Source organism: Talpa europaea (genome assembly GCF_964194135.1).
Source record: "Talpa europaea genome assembly, chromosome: 8".
Taxonomy (NCBI): domain Eukaryota; kingdom Metazoa; phylum Chordata; class Mammalia; order Eulipotyphla; family Talpidae; genus Talpa; species Talpa europaea.
In genome coordinates this window covers 51,434,625-51,459,005 of record NC_140075.1, presented here as the reverse complement: position 1 = coordinate 51,459,005, position 24,381 = coordinate 51,434,625, and the positions used below count along the sequence as shown (strand labels likewise).

Below are 24,381 nucleotides of genomic sequence, written 5' to 3'. Positions count from 1 at the left end.
CCCCACCTGTCCTGACCTGTGCCCCGGGCAGGGTCCCCCTTCTAGAGCCGTCGGTCTCCGCCCCCAGCAGCCGGCGCCCCGGCCCAGAACCCCGCAGGAGACGCTCGAGCCCGCGGCCGCACCCCTGTCACCTCGCCCTCTGCCCAGCTCCGCCTCGGACGGGGAGCCCGGTCCCCTCCGACCCCCGGTCCCCGGGGCCAGCGCCCCCGCTCCCCACCGGCGCGCCCTCCCCGGCGACGGGCCGCGGCCTGGGATGCAGCCGGCAGCCAGGGCGGCCGTCAGGGAGGCGGCGGGCCGCGACGTGCTGGCCGCGGACCTGCGGTGCAGCCTCTTCGCCTCGGCCCTGCAGAGCTACAAGCGCGACTCTGTGCTGCGGCCTTTTCCCGCGTCCTATGCCCACCGCGACTGCAAGGACTTTGAGGCCCTGGTGAGTGTGCTCCGATGCCGCCCCCGCCCCGCGCCGACCCGGGCCACGTGGCCCGCGGAACCGGCGTTTGTAAACATACCAGGCCCCAGACTTGCACCCCCAGCCGGGCCTCGGGAAGGTGTCCCCGCGCCCAAAACACTCCCCACACGCCAGTGTCTTCCAGGACTGTTTTCTCTTGTTGAAGACAAGCGATTCCCAGGAGTGAAGTAAGGAATAGTGGTGTGAGCCCCCCCCCCCCAATTTTCTTTTAGCATGGCCAGCCGTAGCTGTTGATTTGCAGCAACTGATTCTGCTAAATAGGGAGTTGTCTGTCCCAAAGTCACCAAGTCACCCGGACCTCCATCTTCAAGTTCTGTATGAACACGACTTTTCTAGGTCGTGTATAGTACGTATATGAACAGTCATTTTTCTGATGATTCATAAGGCACTTAATTTCTGGCAGAGTTCACCCAGGGGTCAGCTTTCTGGATAACAGTTATCTTTGCAATCCAAATATTTGGAATTACCTAGAAAACTATAATTTACTGAGACCAAAATAGCCTACAATTATTGAATAAATTGAATTAATCGTCAAATATTTTTCCTAAAAGAAAGCTCAGGGCTTGGTTGTCTTCATTGGTAAGTTCTACCAATTACTGAAATAAGTAATTCCAGTTTTACATGAACTATTCCAGAGTATTGAGAAAGTGGCTAGTATAACCCAGAATCTGAATCTGATAAAGATGATACAAAAAAGAAAATTACAGATCTATATCATTCTTGAGTATAAATGTCAAAATCCTCTATAAAATATTAGGATCTGAAGCTAGCAATGTATAAAAAAAAAGTAATTCCTCATTAACAGGATGAGTTTATCCCAGGAATGCAAAATTAATTCAACTTTAGAAAATCATTAGTGTTATGAGCCACATTAACAGATTAAAGGAAACATTCAGAATCAATATGCTTAGAATTATCTCTGATGAGGTGGTCACTGTTAGGTTCTCTCTTTGCTATCACTTTCAGGAAGCTGAGGGGCAAAGGCTCAGCCCCTTGACCTCCCCCACCTGGCCCACTGCATTCTAATTGAGGGGAGCTTAGGTCTTGACCACTGTGCCCAAGCATTTCAGGGTACAGGAAGAGATTGGAAGTCAGAGAAAGGGGAAAGCTGAACAGATTTCCCCCAAGCTTTGTTTTGCAAATTCAGATACTCGATTTTGTGTGTTTGTGATATCAGAGCCTAGGCATGAAAGTTCCTTCAGTTTTGGTCAATAGATTTATGGAGTTCCTGCTGTAGGCCGGGTGCTGCGAATACAGAATTAACAAAGAATACAGAGGTTAACAGTGTGCTTGGCTATACTCTGGGGAAGTCCAGAGCAGGGCCCTGGCAGTGGGCTGGAGTCAGGGAGCACTAATCATGGCAGTGGTGCCAGGCTGTTACTAGAGACTTGTCGAATTTCAAGGAGCAGAGAAGAGGAAAGGGGTATTTATTCAGAGGAGCGGCAGAATGGGCAGAAAGTCAGGAGTTTGCTGCGAAGGACAAGTCTATTGTTTTAATGTGGCTGTTGCGGGAAGCAGGAAGAGATGAGCACACAGGGCTGAGCATGTCTTGCCAAAATGTGTAGATTTTCTCTTTGGGCAAGGGAGGGCATTAGTGAGATCCAGGATGCGTTACTAAGAGCCCTCTATGGTGGTGGGGTGAGATGATTAGGGACAGGAGTAGACAGTGGGAGAGAGTGGAGTAAGATGAACCAAAATCACCAGAGATTGTGCCCCACTATGCGGTTTATAGTTTATACCAAGAAAGTGAGTGAGAATGTTCAGTGTACTCTCTCTTCTGGAAGGTCTCCTTGGCAAACAGAATCTTTTTTTTTTTTCTTTTAAAGATTTTATTTATTTATACATACAAGAACTAGGGTACAGGCCAGAGTTGGGGGGGGGGTGAAAGGATTCACCAGAGACAGAGCAGGGAACAGAACAGGCAGATGGACTGAAATACACTGCTGAGGGGAGCAGCGGGCAAGACAGGAGAGGTCTGCTGCGCCATGTGGGTAGCTCCCTGGCCGGGGATCAAACTGCATCTCAACTCCTTGGGCCGCCAGGGAGGCCCCAGAATCTTGTTTGTTTGAAGCATATAGGATAAAAGCGAAGGGAGATTTGGAATTGTTTTTGTTTATGCTTTTTAAAAATGTATTTATTCTACAACATCTAAAGTTTATTTTTAATTATGTAAGTAATGTTTAAGTATACTTTTGTTATTAAAAAATACAACTGATACCAATAAAGGAGACGTGTCCCTGTTAGAGCTCACCCTTTCCCACATCCCTCCCCATAGTGTCAGTGCTCTCAGCTTGGGGCAGACCCTTCCTCCATATCTGTAGTCCCATAGGAAAGCATGGGCTATTCAGGTAGCTCTCTGTAGGGACAGACCGTCTCTCTAATGGGGCTCACTGGGCCCTTTTGAGTGCACCCTTTCTGTCAAGGGCCAATGGAGAAACACAGACAGATACTTGCTGCCCTGCTCTGTTGCCATATTCCTTAGTGGGTGCCATCATGGGGAAACCAGCAGGTTGCACAGATTCTCTGCGCATGGGACTGGCTTCCCAGGCAAAGGGGGGCACACACGTTCTTATTACCTAAATCTAGGTTTCATTTGCCATACATCATGGGTTACAGAAAAGATGCTGTGAACTTGGCATCTGGACCTGTATTTAACTCAAAGGTTAATTTTTAAAGAAAAGGAAATCAACTCTGGACTAGACCTTCTGGATCATTTTGTGGTTACTGGAAGAGGGGAGGTAAGGAACTGTTTAATAATCTCTCACTTTCATTTGTTTAGCTACAAGCATTGGGAAGTAATGTGAAATAGTTGATTACTTTCAGCCATTTTAATTTTCTCTGCACTACAAGGTGTTGTTACACACTTATAACACATATGTTGCAGTTTCCAAAAAGTGTCCTCTAACTTAAATTACTTTATGATTGCTTTTCTGAGCATGCCCCAGCTGAACCTTTACTCAGGGCCATGGATTTATCCTGTCACAGTCTTCAAAGCCCCAAATCTTCTCAGGTGCCTTTTTTGAGAACATTTTGAGAACATTTTTATTCTGAGTGACCTCTTTGATTTTACACTGGGAGTTCTTTGTTTTGTTTTTTTTTTTAAAGATTTATTTTATTTATACAAGAGCTGGGGTACAGGCCAGAGGCGCGGGAGGGTGAAAGGATTCACCAGAGACAGAGCAGGGAGCTGAACAGGCAGACGGTCTGGAAGCACTGCTGAGGTGAGCAGTGGGCAAGACAGGAGAGGTCTGCCACGCCATGTGGATATCTCCCTGGTCAGCAGGAACCGAACCCGCGTTGCAAAGGCTGCAGACAGCTTCACAGCGCTGTGCTCAACTCGCTGTGCCACCAAGGGAGGCCCTGGGAGTTCTTTGTATTCCCAGTGCCTGACCTGGGAGATGCTTATCAGCTGTTTTAGGAATCAAATTGGATGCTTGTTGAACACCCAGTCTGAAGATTTCTGACCTTGTTCCTTGGGACAAGGATTGCAAAACCTTTATCAGGTCAGAGAATCTGAGCATTCTTGGGATATCCTATACCCCTGATTATTAACCTCCAACTTCAGCTTTGTTTTGTTTTTCCCCTAGAAAACACCATACCTTAGTTCTCCACTAGCCTATAGGTGGGAGCTGGGCAGGGGAGCCAGGGTTCCTTTGTATTAATTCTGGGTACTTTGCCACTCAAGTTGAGGACCAGCACAATGGTGTCCCCAGGAAGATTGTTAGAAATGCAGAATATCAGGCCCCTCCTAGGCCTACCAGTCAGGACCTGCATTTTAACAAGATTGTGTGCTCACAGGTCTGTTAAGCATTACATCTAGCCTACCCTGTTCCCATTAACCATTTTGGCTCTCTTGCTGCTGACATCTGGGTTAAAGCAGGCTCAGTTCCTCTCTGTCCTCACTCTGGGGCGTGTCTGTCCTCCCCATGCCATCCCCCTCTTTCTCCAGGTAAACTGTTCTTCATCCTTTAAGGGACAGCTGGGCCACGACTCACCTCAGGGTTCGTTCAAAAATTTTTTTAACGTTTGCTTTTACAAATAGTGCTATGGCAAACATCCTTCTATGTTAATCATTGTTTATGTCTCCAGTTATTAAGATAAATTCCAAGAGGTTGAAATTGCTGTCTCACAGGCTAACAACCTTTCTAAGGAAAACTTTTGATGCTAATTTCTAGACTGGAAATTGAGTATTGACATTTACTGAGGGAGATCATTTTTTATAAGCTTCTCAATATTGATTCATACTGGAATCACCTGGGAAGATTTAAAAAATACTAATGTCATGGGGCCTCCTTAGTGGTGCAAGGGGTTAAGTCTCAGCACTATGAAGCTATCAGCAGCCAGACAGCATGAGTTCCAACCCTGGCCAGAGAGCTGACCCACATGGTGCAGAAGACCTGTCCTGCCTCATCCGCTGTTCTCCTCTGCAGGACATTTCAGTGGATCTGCCTGTTCTGCTCCCTACTCTGTCTCTGGTGAATCCTCTCACCCCCTCCCCACACCTCTGGCCTACACACCAGTTCTTGTATGCATAAATAATTAAAAATAAATCTAAAAAAATTAAAAAAAATACTAATGTCTGGGTTTCACCTCCTGAGATTCTGATTTAATTGGTCTGAGGTTGATGAGATCTGGGCATTAGGATATTTTGTTTACTTGCAGAGAATATGTAGTTTGAAATTTCTCCTATTGATTTGATCATTTTCATGAGCAACCATCAGCTTTAACAATTAGATTCAGTTCGGTCAATAAAATGTTCATTTGGGTACATATTGGATATCTCAAGGTAAAGTGCTCAGCCTCTCAGATCACCTTTTTATTTCTCTGCTCTCAAAGATGGTATCTGAAGAGATAGTATACAGATATAAAATGATAGGGACATAGATATAATGTGATGTGACTCTCAGTGAGAATGTGGCTGGAAAGATGTCTCAGCCTGTGGCATGGTGATATGGAGAACCCAGGGTGGGATCCATCCTTCCAGTGTACACCACCCCCTCCTTTGCCAGCCATCCCAGAAGTGCTGGCTTTTCCTAAGCAGACCCTTACTCACGCTGATCACCTCTTTGACCTCTAGAGAGGGACATTTGATTAGTTTGGTTAGTGGTAATAACAGCACAGTATCACATGATACCAGTAGCACTCACTATTTGCCCAATCATGTCCTGAGCTATTTCTAGTGTAACTCATTTAATCTTCCTAACACCTCAGTGATGTATGTAGGTTCTCTTACTTTTGTCTTCGTCAGCTAATCAGCATCTGTGCCAGTGGCAGACACTCTCCAGCTCCCAGGTAATGCTGGCATGTAGCCAGGGTGGAGAACCACTCTTTTAAAGGGTCCCCATCATGACTGCATTTGTGAAGAGTTCTCTTGTAGGCTCTCACCTCAGTTTGTTTTAGTGAGTCTAGATTTTCATACCTTAGATTTGTGCAAGCAAGGTGTATCTGTTTGTATCTGGGGCTTACCCCTTTCCAGCCTTCAACTCAGCAGCCGCCAGCTCCCTCATCCCACCTACCCTACGGTTCCAGGTATCATTCTATTTGTCTGATCCCTGAGGCTGGGGACCTTGGCTGTAACTTTGGTTATTTCCTTCCAGCACCTCCACCCACATCTAGTAATTATGACCTCTGGTGCTTTCCTGGACAAGGATTATAAAAAAATGTTCTTTTTTCCTGCTGCCAGCCCTTCTAGGACATCATTGTTTAACAGCTAAACCCGGTTATTCCCATTTGTTTCTGGTGATAAGAATCACCTGTGGTAACATGCAAATGCAGATTCCTGGGCCTCCTTCCCAGGAGATTGTGATCTGCAACTTTGCAGTGCCCCTGGGCTGTCCTGCCTATTCCTGACTCACAGCAGGGAGGTTGCATTATTTCATTGGTCTTCTCTGCCTGTCCCTTGGTGGTTCCTTGCCCTTGGCCACTCAGTCACTGAATCCACTTCTTTCCTGAGAGACATTTCTGAAACCCTTGTGACTCTGACATGGCCCATATCCCTCTCCAAGTGTCCACAGCTCCCTCTCAGTTAAATCCTTCCTGTTCCCCAGAACAGAAGTGTGGTCTGTGACCTGATCAGTTTTGTTTCTCCTCTAGCCTTTTAGAAATTGAATTTTTTTTAAAAAATGCAGCTTGTTGATTTCTTTATAAAATAAGAAAAAATTGGAGGGCCCACAGCCTGGGTGGAGATCACCCTTGGGCACACAGCTGGTAGTGGGTGGCTGGGCCCTCCCTGTTTGACATAGCCTGCACCACTCTTTCCTAGACTCTTCCCTTACTCATGCTGATCACCTCTTTGGCCCTGGGATCATTTGAGTCAGGGGGCCACCTTTTGGGACAGGCGCTATTCACTTCTCTGTGTGTCCGCGTGCCCATGCTCTTTCCCAGTGGGAGTGCTTTTTCCAAATCTTCCCCATCACACCAGGTCCCACCTTACCTCCCTGCCCCATGAACCCTTCTCTCTGCCTTCCCCACCAAACCCCAGAAACACCCAGCATGTATTCTCCTCAGGGCTTCATAAGTCTTGTCTGATGGAGGGCTTTCTCTCTCCTGCACCTGCTCCGTACTGCACATACACACGCCTTTTCCTGCCTTTGACAGGGTTAGGACAGTCACTAGCTGTCTTGGTTGTATCATTAGGGGTGGAGTAGGTGGGAGACTCTGGGAATATACCTGATTAGCTTCTCAAACAGTGTCTCCAAGTTCTTCTGGAATTGCCCCTTTCGGCAAAAATGTTCAGTCCATTACTGAATTTTCCAATTGATTTGGTAGGAAAGCACTGCAGAGAACAGACTGCAGAGTCAGGCTGCCTGGCTTCATGTCATTTCCCTGCTGCTGAAGCTGTGTGGCACAAGCAAGGTGCTTAATCTCGCCAACCCTTATTTTCTTTGCCTTTAAAATAAGCCTTTGTGAGGATAAAATCAGATGATGCTAGAACTTCTCACATGATAAGGCCTTACCAATAGTAATTGTTATTATCTCATTCTGATCTTCATACCAGGCTCCCAGCTGGCTGCTGGGTCTCCAGGATATGGAAGATATGTTTGGACTTCAGGAAGCATTTGTCCAAACCAGATTTGAGAGAGTGAACTACCGGCAGTATTCTGCATAGAGCATTGACAAGGGAAGGGCTGAGGAGCACAGATGTCAAGAGTGATCAGGGAAGTCTTCATGGGGGAGGAGACTTTTGGCTGACCTTGAAGACTGGAATGTTTTATTAGGGAGCTGTAGAAGCACAGAGAAGGAAAGACATAGGGCTCTTGGGAGAGAAGATTCAGCTCTGGCTCTGGAAGAACGAGTGTGAAACGGAAGTAGAAAGAAGGGAAGAAGAGGTCAAGATGAGCTGTAGGCTGCTCCAGATGTCCTCTGCACTATGTAGGCAGCAGACCATGTAGGTGGCCACCTGAGGAACACATCTTTAGGTTACCTTTGGTGGCTCCATATTTGCTTATGAAAGTCCTCACTGGTGCAGTGGGGTGGGGTGGGGGGTGAAGGTGGTGTGCAAGGCCCTTCACAGGCTGATCTTGTCACCTTCTCACTCCTGGTCCACATGGTGACCCCTCCCCTGCACTCTAGGGCCGCCACCTGAACCTGCAGTTCATGATGACCACAATCTTGGCAGTCCCCTTAACATTAGAATACTTGATACCTGCCTATTGCTCTAAGCACTGTACTTGCTTAATGTGATTAACTGTCACAGGCGTCCTGTGAAGTGGCTACTAATATTATCCCACTTATATATTTGGGGAAACAGACACAGGAAGTCAAACAACTCACCTAGGGCTCACAGCTAGCATGGGGAATAAGAAGCCAGGTTTGGATCCAGGCACCAGGGAGGGGAGCCTGCAAATTAACCACAGCACCATCCACTTCCCTGACTACATGCTATGCCTTTGCACATCAAACCCAGGTCACTCAGCACATCCTCTGCCACACTTTTGCTGTCCACCCCAGGCTTCTACCCAACTAAGGTCCTGCCTGGTCCCCTTACAGCACTTTCCTTTGTCATGACAAGGAATAGGTTTAAATCAAAATCATTACCTTTCTGCCTCCCTACTATGTAGCACCAACACTCATGGAGAATTTATACATCCACACACCCATGTGTTTTTCTTTAAGATTTATTTTTTTATTTATGCATACAAGAACTGGGATGTAGCCCAGTGGTGCAGAGGATTCACCAGTGAAAGAGTAGGGAGCAGAACAAGTGGACTACTGAAATACACTGCTGAGGGGAGCAGCGGGCAAGACAGGAGAGGTCTGCCACACCATGTGGGTCAGCTCCCTGGCTGTGGCTTGAACTCATGCTGCAGTGGCTGCCAATAGCTTCACAGTGCTGAGACTTAACCCTTGCACCAGCAGGGAGGCCCCATCGATAGTTCTTGGCCCCCAGAAGTCCTGACCATACTGGGAAGAAAATATTGGGCCTGAGTTCTTTATCAGGAATCCTGGCACACATATGTTTTGGAATTCAGAGTCTTTCCAATTTTAGAAAGGTGCTATAGTGACAACTAAACTATCCCACCCAGAAACCTACTGCAGCCACCCTAGGGCCAGCTTCAATCAGAAGGCTCTGGGCTGGATCAGGGTTTTCAGCAGGGCAGCAGCAGGTATCCCGTTTCTGCAGAAGTCCTCACAGAGGTGCAGAAGTTAGTCTTTGCCCCCAAGAGCGGCTCAGGGGTAAGGAGGTGAGATTTGCATCGGGTGGGTACAGGAGCTGCTTCAGCATGTGAAGCCACAGAGGCTGAACTCCTGTAAGAATGCTTAGACACAGTGGCCAGGATCCTCACAAAATGTCACCACGCTCGAGAAAAAACAAAACCATGCCTTCCCATGCAGTTAACTTCCTGCCTGGGTGCAGTTTACCATTCTGGGTCATTTTTATGACAAGTTACATGCACACTTGCCATACGGCCTTTATCTAGTCTCTGGGGTAACAGGTTAATGGGAAATTCATTTCTGCTGTTTATATTTGGTATACCGTGTATTTGGTAGTACTTCCTGTGAGGTGTCAACCCATAATCAGACATTAATGTTACTGCTGCAGTAGTAGCAAGAAGTGGAATAAAGATTGAAAATCACATCAAGGTTTTATAACAAATGAGTTTCAAAATAACCTTTCAAGGTTCATAGCTCTGGGAGTTGGTATGTTTGGAAAGGGGATTCTATAATCCTGTGCATTTCCCTCTTAGGAAATCCCTTGAGAGGAAAGAAGTGCAAGTCACAGGCCTTACCACTAGAGGGCCCCTGGTTATCATTTTGTCTAATGGAGGTTTTTCCTCACTTCAGCTTGCCGATGCCAGCAAGTTACCCAACTTGAAAGAACTGCTTCAGTCCTCCGGTGACAAAGACAAACGGTCCTGGGACCTGGTGAGCTGGATTTTATCCTCAAAGGTCCTGACAATCCACAGTACAGGGAAGTCAAAGGTGAGACTTTGGTCTGTAGGGTCACAGATTCCTAAGGCTGGCAGGCCCTGGAACCTCCTTATGATCCAGAATGGCCTGAGGAGCCTGTTGAAAATGCAGATTCCTGGGACCTTGCCCCAGAGATTCTGATTCTGTGTCTGCAGTAGGGCCCAGAAACTTGCATATGACATTACTAAGCTGTGTTTTTGCTCTTACTAGCTGTCTGACCTTGAGCAGGTTACTGGGTACATTTCAGCACCTTGATTTCCTCAACTATAAAGTGGGGATAATAATATACTTGGACTGGCTGTGAGAGTAGAATGAATTTTCACACTTAGAAAGGGCATATTCAGGGACTCAGTAAATGTTGGGTATCAGCACCCAGGGTTTTCTGACAAGGTTAGGCCCTTGATCATATCTTTAGAGACATTGGTCAAGTTCACTTGTCAGGAAACAGAGCAGTGCCTGAAGTGTGGAAATCCTCTGGCCCTGGTTTCAAAACCCACTTTTATCCATTATTGAATCTCCCTTTCCCTATTTATAAATTGAGGGGCACTATGATAAATTGTGTGTCACTCCCAGTACAGTTTCTGCCACAGACCAGACACTGGGATCTTCCAGGCACAGAGTGGGATGACAAGGGCTAGAGGATTCCTGATACGGTGTTAGTTCCTGAGTGGCCTTAGGAGTTTATCTGTGCTGTTCTTTGCAAATTAATCAATAATCAAACTTAAGAACTTTCAAGCTTATAAGCTTTTGTCAAAGACAAAAATCCTCCTTAAGCAGCTTAAAATTTGATATCCAAGATTCTCGTATCTAGGGATGTCTGTCTGTGTTGGATGGTAAAACATAAAGAGCCCTGAATCAGAGTCAAGAGACCCATAGTTTATGCTGGTCTGATAATTCCTAGATGATCCCTAGGTTTTTTAATTTCTGTTGTTGTTGTTGTTAAATTGTGATTTATTCAGATCTTGTATAGGCATCAAGTACTGAGGCCGTTCTGGTACTGTAGGTAAAGTAGATAAGGCAATGGCTACTTGACTTTTGCTTATAGACCAGTTAAGTTCCATTAAAAATGGAATGTTGGGCCCAGGATTATCAGCTTTTTATTTTGACCAAGTAAAGACATCAACCTACCATATACTGTCATTTTATAAAAGGATTTTTAGCCCCAACATGGAGGATAGTCCTGACCTCAGAATAAAGGACATTTCATGGCAACCTGACATCAGTATAACAGTATTTGTTACTTTGCCCTTCTTTTCCTCATTTAATCACCATTCAGAGAAAACTTTAGAACATATTGGCTATGGTCTGTGTTTATTCTTTAGAAATCATGGGAATGATGTGGTCTTTGCCTTGAAGAGGATTATTACCTTTTAGGAAGGAGCCTACCTATCTGTATCAACAAGGCTTCCCTAAAATCTAGTGGCTTAAAACAACATTGATTGCTTCTGTGTGGCTCTGTATGGAGGGATGGGAAGGGTTAGGATAGGAAGCAAGCTGCTGGTTGATCAAGGGTGGTCTCACATGTCCACAGCTTCAGCTGGGCTGGCTTCTCTGGCTGGGGTACTCTTCTAGAGGCTCTCCCTTACAGAGGCTAATAAGACAAGGAACAGACTTGTCTTACTAGCAGACAAGGAATGACTAGTCTCTGTTTGTTGTAGGTTTACCAAGGTCCCATTGACCAAGACAAGTCATATAGCCAAGCCCAGATTGAAGGGACAAAGATGTAGATTCCACCTTTCGATGGAATATTGCTAGAATTCCACCTGCAAAGTCACATTGCAGAGGGGTGTATGGACTGGGGTGGAAGGAAACATTTGGGGCCATTTTTGCAATCAAAACTAACTTCGTATCTCTTGAGAGTATTGTAGATGAAATGCAGGAAATAGATGTGAAAGTATTATGAAAATAAGAAGTATTTTGTTGGAAGTAGCAAGTCCTGCTCCTTACCCTACTGTAAGGAAAAACACTAGAGGAGAGCAATCTTGAGCTCTGAGCTTGTTTATAAATTGATGTCTTTGTTCTCATGAAAGCATATCTTCTCTTGATAGAGCCCATAGGAGTTGACCAAGGCTTTAGGGCGCCATTTTGTCAGCACATTTTACCAGTTTCCCAAATAAAATTGTGGCTTCCTTCATATTTTCAAGTTTGAAAAGATCCAAAAGCTGACTGGTGCTCCTCACACACCTGTCCCCGTGCCGGACTTTCTGTTTGAAATCCAGTACTCTGACCCAGTGAACGCCAAATTTTATGAGACCAAAGGAGAACGAGACCTAATCTATGCCTTCCATGGGAGCCGCCTCGAAAACTTCCATTCCATCATCCACAATGGCCTGCACTGTCACCTGAACAAGGTGGGGCCTAAACCTGATAATATGGTGGGAATGGGGGAGGGAGATCAGAACCCTGGGAGGGGGGTATTACAAGTAGGGGTGGGTAGGTTCACTCAGGCCTTGCTGACCACAGCAGACCAGCAGCACCACCTGGGAGCCTGTGAAAACACAGAACCTTGGGCCCACTTCTAGACTGTATGAGCCAGAGCCTGCGTTTTAATAAGACTCCTTGGTAGTTCCTATGCCATTTACAGTTTGAGAAGCATCAGTTTAAAAATAGTTCCAACCTTGGATGCACATTTTGAATCACTTGGAGAGCTTTTAAAAATCCCAGTGACTGGCTATATCCTAGCTGATCAAATCAGAAACTCTGAAAGGAGCCCAGACCTAAGTAGACTTGAAAAGCTCACAGGTGATCACAGTGTGTGGCCAACCCTCGATAGTGAATATGCGCTCTCTGGGCCAGAGGCCTCCACATCTCCTGGGAGCTTGCTGGAAATGTGAAATCTCAGGCCCACCCTGGGCCATCTGATAGAAATCTCACTCTGTTGGGACCCCCAGGTGCCTCATATGCACAGTGAAGTTTGGGTAACACTTGCCTTGTAGACATTACAACAAAGTTGGCCGTTGGAGAAATTGAAGAATTTGTTAAGGAGAGGTCCTTTCCCTTTTTAGCTCCTTCCTTCCCTTTTTTTAGGAGTCAAAACAATGTTAACCACCCATTTCTGCTGGCACTTATTTTGCCCCTTAATCATATGTAGACGAAGAGTACAAACAGGGACCAAAAAAGACTACCTTGGCAGTTCTGTGGCCCTGGGCAAATTACTTTAACTCTCTGAGCTTCAGTGTCATCTGTAAAATAGGATAAGGTGACTGTCCTCGGGTGTGCTGAGAGGACTGAAACAGTACATGTGTGCACAGGGCTCTTCCCTCCCTAGGCACCAAGGACATAGTAGCTCTTGTAGAAAGTGTTGTCAAGGGAATCAGGGGTAGTTGAAGAGCTGCAGACTTTTCCCCCAGTTGTGGCAGCATCTGCCTTATCTGAAGGGCTGGCTCCATCATCCACAGGTTCAGTTGGGGCTGATGCAGCACCAGAGCTAGGGAGACTTTCCCATCACTGCTGCATCTGATTAGCGCGGTTGGATTTTGCTGAGGGTGATGGATTTGTTTATACTGGCTCTGAGCTTATTGTCACGGTCAGGCTACTGGAATCCAGAGGCCCCCCTTTCACACCAGAGTTGACCTGGAGAAGTTGCCTGCAGATTATGTTCTTGTAACACCAAACCTTCATTTTATTGCCCCAGGAGTTTGTTGATTAGAGGTATCTGCTGAGTCCTTGGATAAAGTGTATGCTTTCTGGCCTCTTCTGTTTGGGATTTCAGTCAAGGACTTGAGAGAGCCTTCCTATCAGCTGAAGCTGTGATATGTTTTCATGGTTGAGGTACCTCTAGTTTCACAGTCTTGGACACCTTTACTCACAGCAGCCTTGTTCTTGCTTCTCAAGTCTGGGGAAGGGCACAAACATGGCAGATGTAGCAGAGAATGGCTGTGAGGTCAGATCAAGGCAAATGCAATGTCCATGTCAGCTTTTGAAGCATGGGGACACTGCCTTGCGTGGCAAAAGGCTTCCTAAAGACCAAACAATGTCTCATTTCATTTCTCCTAAGTTTCACTTAATTGGCTTTTATGGAAGCTTGGTATCACTGAATAGGCCATTTCTCAATTCCTAATTTTCAGTTCCTCTCAATTTCTAATTTCTCAATTCAGTGTGCAGTTTGAGTCCACTTGTCGTCTTGAAATACTGCTACTGTGGCTCAGGGATAACAGTTGAACCTCAACTCAAATGTCAGATTCCATCCATTGGTAGCAGCTACCTGGAGTGTTATGTGTTGAGAAGGATTCTGAGTCAGTGTGAATGGGGGCCCATCATGGACATTTTTATGTTGGCCATACGGTAAATTATTGATGTCGACCACTGGCAAAGTATGTGTTTGCTATTGACTGCTACAGCCTCAAATTGCAGATGTATCACCTGAGATCCTTTTCTTTTACCTGCATGCTTTCTAGGGAGGCCCCCAAGTTAACACCTACCATCAGGGAGCTGTATCCTAGATTTTTGGACATTTTCTTGGTCAGTGCTTACACAAGGAGTGAAACTTACCCTTTCTTATTTGGTTACAGTTTTTGGCCTGAGACATTCAGTTCTTTTCTTAGTAATGACACACATTACCGACCCCTCAGGTATGATTCTCCCTCCCCAAATATAAGTGTGTGAAATTGCTTCTGCAAGCCCGTATAAAATGCTTAATACATTCATAAGGGATTATTGTATGAGCTACAGTACATACACTGCCTGCCTCTCTTGTGTGCCAGGGCTCCTGCTGGATGTTTTGTGTACATTATCTCATTGACTCCTCATCTGTCACTTTATGAAGGAGATTCTGTTATCAGCATTGAAACTGAGACCCAGATAGTTTATGTAACTTGCCAGCTTGTTAAGGGTACAAGCAGGGTTCAATTCAGGTCTGTTTGGACTCTTATACCTATGTTTTTCCCTCTCAATCTTGACTGCAAGAACTAATAGTTCACCAAGCTAATTGGCCACATTCACAATCAATTAAAATGTCGTCAGATAAGACTGTATTTAGTAATAAATCTATGATGATGTCATGGGATTATTTGATCTTATGCCTTTTGCTGGGAAAAGAAAGATTTGAAAATGTTGTGTGTACGATTCTATTGAAGACCTGTGTCATCTTGCTGTGCCAGCTCTGCATTCATCACGTCCTCTTTCTCTGTTGGCATCTGCTGTTCCAGACATCCTTGTTTGGAGAAGGGACCTACCTCACCAGTGACTTGAGCCTGGCTCTCATTTATAGTCCTCACGGCCATGGGTGGCAGCGCAGCCTCCTGGGCCCCATCCTCAGCTGCGTGGCTGTGTGCGAGGTCATTGACCATCCAGATGTCAAGTGCCAAATCAAGAAGAAGGGTGAGTGAGTGCTTGGCCAGGCGCTAGGCTGACGCCCTTGCTGTTGGCCCAGCTGTTGGGTGGAGTTCCCATTGCCTGCTGAGAGATAGATTGAGTCCAGAGCAGTATGGGACAGGGACCTGCCTTCAAGAAGTGAGTAGTCTCCTTAGGGATTGAACACATAATGGACTCTATATCACTTAATACAGGGCAGTGTGTAAGGCGTGCCAGATGAGGGGGCTGTGACATCTACAAAGGCAGCTCAGAGGAAAAGTAGTCATGGTGGGGCCAAGTGCTGAGGGAAAACATTGGGGAGGAGATGAGATTAACATGTATGAGGCCCGAGCACGGGCCCCTTCAGAGCAGAAACTAGTCTTACTCACTCTTAGGTACCTGTTATCAGCAAGGAGCGGGGTACATATTTGAAGTCCAATAATTACTTGTTAAACTGAAGCTAAAGATGTAGGTCCAGACCCTGTCCTTCTTGGCTGTTCTGGTGGGTTCCAGAGTCCCTGGAGGATGTGAGGGGCAAATGAGGCCTTGGGGAGCAAATTCCTGACTCTCCAGGGAGCAGATGACTAGCTGCCTGCCAGCAGTCCACTGCCCACCCCACCTCATATGTCCCTTACTAGCATGTTTGCCCTGTGCCCCCTGCTTTTTGCTTAAAGGTGGAAGAATCACAGAGCTGTCATTCTAGTCTCCCAAACCGGACTTTTGGTTCCACTGAGATAAGGAAAATTGAGAAAACTGTCTGTTCCTGGCCTCTAATGTAAACCAACTGGAATCTGAGGAACGGCCCGGGTCTGACGCCACCCTTCCAAACCAGACAGCATGAATATATTTGCATTTATAATTCTTAGGAAGCTTGCAAACAGTGACATTAAACATCAAAACAAAACCTTGCAATGTCTGCTGTCACGAAGCTCTGGCCTTTTTTTTCCCCCCTTTGGTAAAGCTTTTTCATGTTACTAAAAGAACAGTTTTGGATTTTTTTAAACAAGTCTTAGCACAAAGGGTGGAATATAAGTGTTTTAAGAGGCTCAGATCCAGCCTGACAAATTCAAAATGCTTGCTAAAAGACTTGTTTCAGGTCAAGTCCTGCTCTGTTCCCACCCCAGATTATTATTCTGTTTTTGCTGTTAATCTGCTTCTTCCCTCTTATTTTCTCTCTCGGTTGAGGTTTTTCCCTGTCTCTCTTTTATAATATTTTCTGTTCTTTTTTTTCTACCCTGGTCTGTCTGTCACTGTTTTTTAGTGCCGCTTTTTCAGCCTGTTGAGGCTTATGTATTCTCAGGATCAAGAGACTTGATCTGTTTCTGTTCATTTTCATAATTTGCTTCTTCTATTATTGTATTCCCTCCTTCTGCAAGTAAAGTTGTGCTTTACTCTTGTTACCAGATTCCAAGGAGATAGATCGCAGGAGGGCGAGAATTAAACACAGTGAAGGGGGAGACATCCCTCCCAAGTACTTTGTGGTCACCAATAACCAGCTCCTGAGAGTGAAGTACCTGCTAGTGTATGCGCAGAAGCAGCCCAAGAGGTAAGGATGGTCCCTGTGTGAGGTCCTGGGGGACAACTAAAGGTGGCAGCCTTTAGCCCTATCCCCCAGCCTTAGACCCCAGATATATGTAAGTATCTAAAGCACAGTGGGAGGCATGGGGAACGGTAAGGACTATAGATCAAATAAGAGGTGGTGCTGGCTCCATGAGGACTGGCTCTTCAGGGGCGGAAGAGAGAGGTTCGTAAACACAACTAGCCTGAGGGACTGTATGAAGCCAAATTGGCTGCTCCAACCATGAGGCCTCTCAGCCACTGAGCTTCTGATTGTTGTCTGAATACCAGTCACGTTCAACTGAGAGGCAGGGTGTTGACTAGACGATGGCCGGCTCGGCACTTCCCACAGTGGCTGCTGAACCACTGCCTGCTCCTCTGGCCCTGAGCTGCTTCATCTTCATCTTCAAGATGAGGGTGCTGAGCCCAACAGCAGGTGAGGCTTTCCAGCTCCTGGAACCATGATGGATGCCTCATGTTTCCACAGTATGGTCATGGGGGGATGTTCTGGGCTCTCCAGGGTCAGGGGTCGTTTTGAGATGTCATTGTATTGTTGGGGTCCACGGTAGAGCTTCTCACAGGGGTGAGCAGCAGATGAGTAGTAGGTCAGGAAAGGGAGTCACTTCACATTCCCTACTCCTGCTTTTACACGCCAGTGGTTTCTACACTTGAGGATTTCATAGACATTAAAATTCTTTCCCCTCCAAATCTGGGAAATTTTTATAGGATTTCCGAGTCTGGTGGACATTAGCCTTTGGTTTAATATCATCTGGCTTTTTCTACTTGAAAATTCCATTCCTTCCTACTTCTCCCTGGAGTGTCTCTTTAGAGCACTCTTGGATGATTTAGATCATCTCCCAGTGGGCCAAAGAGGATTTCCCTCGCTTGGATTGATGTCTGTGCATGTCTACAAGTGAAAAGACTTTTGTTAAATCACCTGCTGCCATCTGGACAGACACCCCGAGCGAGGTTGTTCTTCTAGATACCGAAGTCTTGCTTAAGAAAAGAGGGGTTATAAAAGGTACAAGAGGAGCTGTAAAAGCGAAGATCAGGATGAGCTCATTGCATAGCTGTCTTTGTACATTTAGAAAATGTTCTGGTGAAAGGCGTGTCAGTGTCGGCGCCAGCAGCCCCAGATTTCTCCAGCAAAGGAGCACGCACGAAACTTCATTTCATGACTCGCTCAGAGGATGAAATTCATCATTTCGTCTTCTTTAAGCCAGAAGTTGTTGCATACACTTAAAAAAAATGTTTTTCTCCTTTTGCCAACGTCACTTTTTTTTCCCCCTTAAGCAGGGCTTCAAGCCAGCTCTCCTGGTTTTCCAGCCATTGGTTTACGGTCATGATATCCCTATATCTGCTGCTGCTGCTCATAGTGAGTGTCATCAACTCCTCAGCTTTCCAACACTTTTGGAATCGTGCGAAGAGATAACCTTTCTGGGCCTGGTGTGGGGGCCGCCTCAGCCATGTGCCTTATGACCACTTTTTTCCGACCCTCCGTGCCCCACGTCTCGCCGGGCTGTGCCTGGAGATCAGTTTGGGACCACCGGATAATTTCATATGCCATAAATGTATTGATTGCCTTTGATGATGCTCCAGGCCACATTTTGGTCAGGGGGCCCACTGGTCCCACACTCTTTAAGTTTTGGGGAGCCTTCCTGTCTGCTCCTTCCTAAACATTCCTAGGGAGTTGGCTTCTCAGCTAGGGCCAAAGGAAAAAGTCCTGCTGCATTTAAAAACAGCGTGTCCAAGCTGTCAGTGGTGTGTTTACAATTGCTCCTGGCAGACGCTGGACCTTTCTCTAATGCCTTCTGGAAGGCGGAAAATGTGTAGTGGGGACTATAAATCACGAGGCAGTTGCCTTGTTTTGACTTGAGACACCCAAGAGGAACAGTCATGTTTCTCATAAAAGTCAGTGGGATTGTTTTTGAATTCCTTCAGCCTTTGAATGTGAGTGCAAAACATTTTCACAGTTTTCTCAGATCAACAAACAGCCTTCTGCTACAGCTGTAACCACCCCCTCCCCCTAGCGTGGGTAAGAAAGGAGTCAGAGACCTCATTAAAAAAATGAACTGAACAATGAGCAACTCAAGTTGTCTTTTTCTAAAAATTACCAGCTGCTGATTACAGCTGAAATGGAACCAATTGTTTGTTTTCTGGTTTTTTTTTTTAAATAGCTATTTGAAAAATTAGTCTTTGTGAGCTGAGGAAAAGGGGAAATTTCTAAACTAAGAGCACCATTTGGCCAGCATCCACAGTCTCTTTCCTGGCCGCATTTGAGAGAAAGGGATTTGAGCCGCAGGCCTGCCTCCTCTTCTTGTTCTCACGAAGCTGCCTTGATTGTGGCCTGCCAGCCACAAGTGCCATGCCGCAGGCCTTCTGTGGGCTGGTGGCCTTGGGACAGGCCTGCCTTAGTGCCACAGATATGCATGGAACTATGTCCCCCTCAGAGGGAATCAAGGTCCTTGGGACTCAGCCTGGGTGTTAAATGTTCAGGAAAAGTCTATGGCTGCCCAGAGAGCCACTTCTGCTGTATTCTCTGTCCCTCTCTCCTGCAGGATTTTCAGCCATAACAGAACCCTGTCTGATTTAGGGGAAGGGGAGAAATGGAAAGCCATTTTTCTATAATTTGTGAAGTTGTGAAAAAAACTGTTATCATGGTTTTTACATGGAATATTGGAACACTTCAAAAATAATAAAGGCATTTTCCTAATTATCCAGTCACACTGTAACTACTTTCAATCTCAATGCCAGTCTGCCTTGTGTGCCCTGTGGCTAAAACTTGTATCCTCTTTTTTAAAAAATTATTTATACAATAGCTGGGGTACAGGCCAGAGGCGCGGGAGGGTGAGAGGATTCACCAGAGACAGAGCAGAGAGCAGAACAGGCAGAAGGACCGAAATACACTGCTGAGGAGAGCAGCAGGCGAGTCAGGAGAGGTCTGCTGCGCGATGTGGAATCTCCCTGGCCATCTGGGATCGAACCCACACTGCAGAGTCTGCAGACAGCTTCACAACGTTGCGCTCAACTGCCTGAGTCACCAGGGGAGGCCCTGTACTGCGTTTTTAATAACATAAAGCTGGATTAGCAGACACGAATATAATTTCACATCTCTCTTTTTTTTAAAAAGATTTTTTTATTTATACAAGAACTGAGGTACAGTCAGAGGAGTGGGAGGGGGAGAGAATACAGAGACAGAGCAGGGAGCAGAACAGGCAGACAGACCAAAGACACTGCTGAGGGGAGCAGCGGGTGCAATGAGAGATCTGCCGCACCATGTGGGTATCTCCCTGGCCGGTTGGGCATTGAACCTGCGCTGCAGAGGCTGCGGACAGCTTCACAGTGCTGTGCTCAACCTGCTGCACCACCGGGGAGGCCCCATATCCTCTCTTCTTATTCAAGGTGTCCATTTGCCAGGGAACATACATCACTAGGATCTCTAGTATGTGTTGCATTTCTACTCATTAGTTTACCAAATATGAGCACCTGCTATGTGCAAGGCACCAGAAATAGTAGCAGGATCCAGGTCACAAGTCACAATGCTTCTGCCTTCTTGGAGCTGGCAGTCTAGCAAGGTGAGCAGATGGACAGGATTCATGGGCTGGCATATACGGTGTTAAGAAGGAGTTTTGGAAGATACTTGGCAAAGTATCTTAATATGGTCCAGGGTCAGGAAGTATGGAAGTGATGTATGTTAGCACTGTGGGATACCTTGCACTGATTTCTTTAATCCTCACTACAGATAAGTAATGGAAGTCACAGAGTTTAATAGCTAGCCCAAGGTTATGAAGCTAGGAAGTGGTAGAGCTGGGAGTTGAACCTGGGAAACTGGTTTCAGTGTCATTCTCATTATCACTGTACTTGTACAGCCATCCTGGACTCCCCAGAAAAGTTGACATTCTATGGAATCCTAAAAGAGCCATCGGTGTTAAGCAAAGAGAGGGAGGAAAAGTGTTTCGGGCAGTGGGAATCCTTAGGCAAAATCCTGGAGTTCTTACTGGAGAAGGTACAAGCAAGGAGAGTCATGAAGGAAGAGGCTGTGGTGAGAAATGATCCTGGAGAGGTGGGCAGGGACCAGACCATGGAAAAACCTTAAAAGCTGTGGGCGTGGGAAAGCCCAAAGGTTTAAAGCAAGGAAGTGATATGAGTGGAGTTGGTTTTCAGAAAAGTCACTCTGACTGGTGGTTGGAGAATGGATTTCAAATAATTTTAAGCATTAAAAAAACTGATAATAAAATAGTGCCCAGCACAGAGCAAATAGCTGATAATGAAAGTATTATCATCATTATTAGTTTTTATTTTTATTTTTATTTTTTTTAAAGACTACTCTAAGTTTTTTTTAACTTTTTTTTTTTTAAGATTTATTTATTTATTTATACAAGCACTGGGTACAGTCAGAGGTGTGGGAGGGTGAGAGAATTCACCAGGGCCAGAGCGGGAAACAGAACAGGCAGATCGATGAAATACACTGCTGAGGGGAGCAGTGGACGCTGCAAGAGAGATCTGCGCGCCATGTGGGACCCTCGCCGGCGGCCAGGGATTGAACCGGCGCTGCAGAGGCTGCGGTCAGCTTCGCAGCCCAGTGCTCAACTGCTGCGCCACCAGGGGAGGCCCCATTATTAGTTTTTAATGGCCCAGCAGAGGTGATGAGCATGCAAAGGAGATGGGCCAGGGCCTCCCTAGTGGTGTAGGGGTTAAGTCTCAGCACTATGAAGCAATTCACAGCCATTGCAGCAGGAGTTTGATCCCCAGCCAGTGAACTGACCCACATGGCGCAGCAGACCTCTCCTGTTTCCCTGCTGCTCCCCTCAGCAGTGTACTTCAGTGGATCTGCCTGTTCTGCTCTCCACAATGTCTCTGGTGAATCCTCTCATCCTCCTGTACCTCTGGCCTACACCCCAGCTCTTGTATGCATAAATCGGTAAATCTCTAACAAAACAAAACAAAACAAAGGAAATGGGCCAGAATGTCCCAGGGAAACAGACAGCAGGGTGTCTGGAAGCCAGAAAGTCAGGCTTGATGAGCATGTCAAATGTTGCTGAGCAGTCAAATGATACCTGATATAGAATGTGATGATTTAATACATGTGTATGTCATAAAAAATTATTGCTGCAATAAGATTGCTGATATAGTTGGCAATTACATATGTAAATGTAGATATGGTAAGAATATATAAGATCTATTCTCTTTTTTTTTTAAGATTTATTTATGCAAGAACTGGGGTGTGGGCCAGGTGTGCGGGAGGGTGAGAGGATTCACCAGAGACAGAGTGGGGAACAGAACAGGCAGACTGAAGAAATACACTGCTGAGAGCAGCAGCGGGCGAGACAGGAGAGGTCTGCTGCGCCATGTGGGTTTCTCCCCGCCCGGCCAGGATTGAACCAGCACTGGAGAGGCTCCAGATAGCTTCATAGTGTGGCGCTCAACCTCCTGCACCATCAGGGAGGCTCAATAAGATCTGTTCTCTTAGCAACTTTCAAAGGTATAGTATAATATTGTTAATTATGGTCACCAAGCTATGTACTAGATCCCCAGAGTTCATTCATCTTATAATCAAACATTTGGACCCTTTGGCTAAGGTCTCCCCATTTCCCCAGTTGGCTACCGTTCTCTGTTTCTTTGAGACTCCATATGTAAGTGACATAATACTGTATTTTTCATTAAAAAAAGTTACACCTGAGATGCATCTGTTGGACTTACTGTGTTGGAGATCCTGGTGAACTTGGTAGGAGTGTTGTCAGTGGCGTGTGTAGTGGATATGGATGTACAAGTGAAATATGCAGTTTCCAGGGTTATTTCCCTGAGGCCTGGTGACATAACTCAAATCAAGAACCCCTGATTTGGCTTGAATCTTCCGTCACATTAGCTCATTGCTGGAAACAGGGATGAGGAGTGGGTCTCATTCATTCAGGCAGTACATTTTGATATGTGGGAAGGAAACTCTTGGATTCTGGAGGGCCGAAACGGGCAGGAGGGAAAACTAGGGCGTCTTGAGGACTTTGATGGGCTCTGGACAATTTGCCTTTAAAAAAAAATTAAAATATTTTATGACTGCATTGGTATAAAGATGAAAATATTGCTATTGTTACAGCATTTTCTTTTTTTCCCCTTGGTCCTCATCTTTATTAAAAACATTTCATTTTTTCTTAAAAAAATAACTGATACCTGTATTTCTGGATTTCAGGTATGCTATTTTGCTCTGGTTCGTTCATGTACCTTTGGATTATGTTGTTATTCAAAATTTTTATCTGTTTATTTTGAGTCTCCTGTCTTGTACTTTGATATCTCCCTGTTTAGATGATCTATTTATCTCATATTATCTTTGACTTTATTTTAGTTCTTTTTTTATTTCATACATTTTTTACATAATTTTTCATTTTTGCGCAATGTATGCATTTTCATCTTGGTTATATTCCCCATATAATTCCCACCCCCCCTTGTTTTGATCCTACTCCCTCCTCCCCCCTGAGTGCGTCTCTGGTTTATAGTAGTTGCTTGTTGATTTTGATTTTTACTTTATTATAATTAGGTTTTTTCCTGGTCCCTTATTTAGGTTTTCTAAATTCCTGCTATGAGTGAGACCATATGGTATTTTTCTTTTTCTTTCTAGCTTATTTTGCTGAGAAGATCCCTTCCAGCTCCATCCATGTTGCCGCGAATTGCATGAGTTTATCTTTTTTGATTGCTGAGTAATACTCCATTGTGTATATGTAGCACATCTTTTTGATCCGGTCATCTATTTTTGCACATTTGGTTGTTTCCATAGCTCAGCTGTTGTAAATAGTGCTGCCATAAACATAGGGATGCAGGTGCCCTTTGACTTAATGTTTCTATATCCTTTGGGTAAATACCTAGGAGTGGAATTACTGGATCATATGGAATCTCCATCTTTAGCTGTTTGAGGAATCTCCACACAGTGTTATAGCATATTCTTTCACTTAAAAGCTTGTCTTTTTTCTTCTGATTTTAAAAGGAATTACAACATTTTTGTAATTGTGGGCTTCAAGCCCTGTGCCCACTCTGCATAATGGATGAGTCAATCTTGAACTAGGATTTGGGGGGAGAGTGTGAGATCTCTGGCTACCTGGAAACGAAGAGAAGGGAAGAAGATAAACCCTAAAGACTCACGGACTTATCTAGCACTGACCCTACACCTAAGTCAGATCCCCACATCAGCCAGCTCCAGAAAAGGCAAATTTTCATATTGGAGGGTAAGAATTCGGGAGGCTCTTGCTGCAGACATTTTTTCATGGTGAAGGAAGTGGTCTCCTTGCCAACAAGCCCCACAATAGACCAAGAACTTCACTAGACTGCTGATGTCAGGGAGACCAGATGGTGGTTCAGTTGGAGCTACCTCACATCACAGCTGCCTTGGTCTTATGAAAGCAACCCCATCAGCCCTCTGGAAGTAATTCCACTGTCAGGGGACATAGCCCAGGGAGGGGTAGCAAGTGGACCTTACAGGTGAAGGACCAGCTTCTGGGAAGTGCCAAGAATCCCATGAGCCATCAGGGTCTGCCACAAAGGGAAGCAATTTTACATGGGTGGGCTTCTGGGTAGTGTAGATGTGCATGTAGGAGAGCTGTGATTCACTATCATTTCTGATTAATTCGTGTCATTAAACGCCCACTAGTAGTGGGCGTTTGATTTAGAGA

General features: G+C 45.6%; 1 protein-coding gene across 3 annotated transcripts; it reads left to right on the top strand.

Annotated features, from left to right (window-relative positions):
* Positions 1-253: 253 nt before the first annotated feature.
* On the top strand, positions 254-18,158 carry PARP16 (poly(ADP-ribose) polymerase family member 16; the record flags this gene model as incomplete). 3 transcript variants are annotated; one of them, XM_084240724.1, is made up of 6 exons in its annotated part: positions 254-427; positions 9,752-9,889; positions 12,022-12,228; positions 15,025-15,196; positions 16,574-16,715; positions 18,023-18,158. In XM_084240724.1, the coding sequence occupies 6 exons, from the start codon at positions 254-256 to the stop codon at positions 18,156-18,158; spliced, it is 969 nt and encodes a 322-aa protein (XP_084096850.1). The 3 variants fall into 3 exon arrangements, with proteins under 3 accessions (XP_084096850.1, XP_084096849.1, XP_084096851.1); XM_084240723.1 differs by having other exon boundaries at positions 18,020-18,158; XM_084240725.1 differs by lacking the exons at positions 9,752-9,889; positions 12,022-12,228.
* Between the last annotated feature and the right edge of the window lie 6,223 nt (positions 18,159-24,381).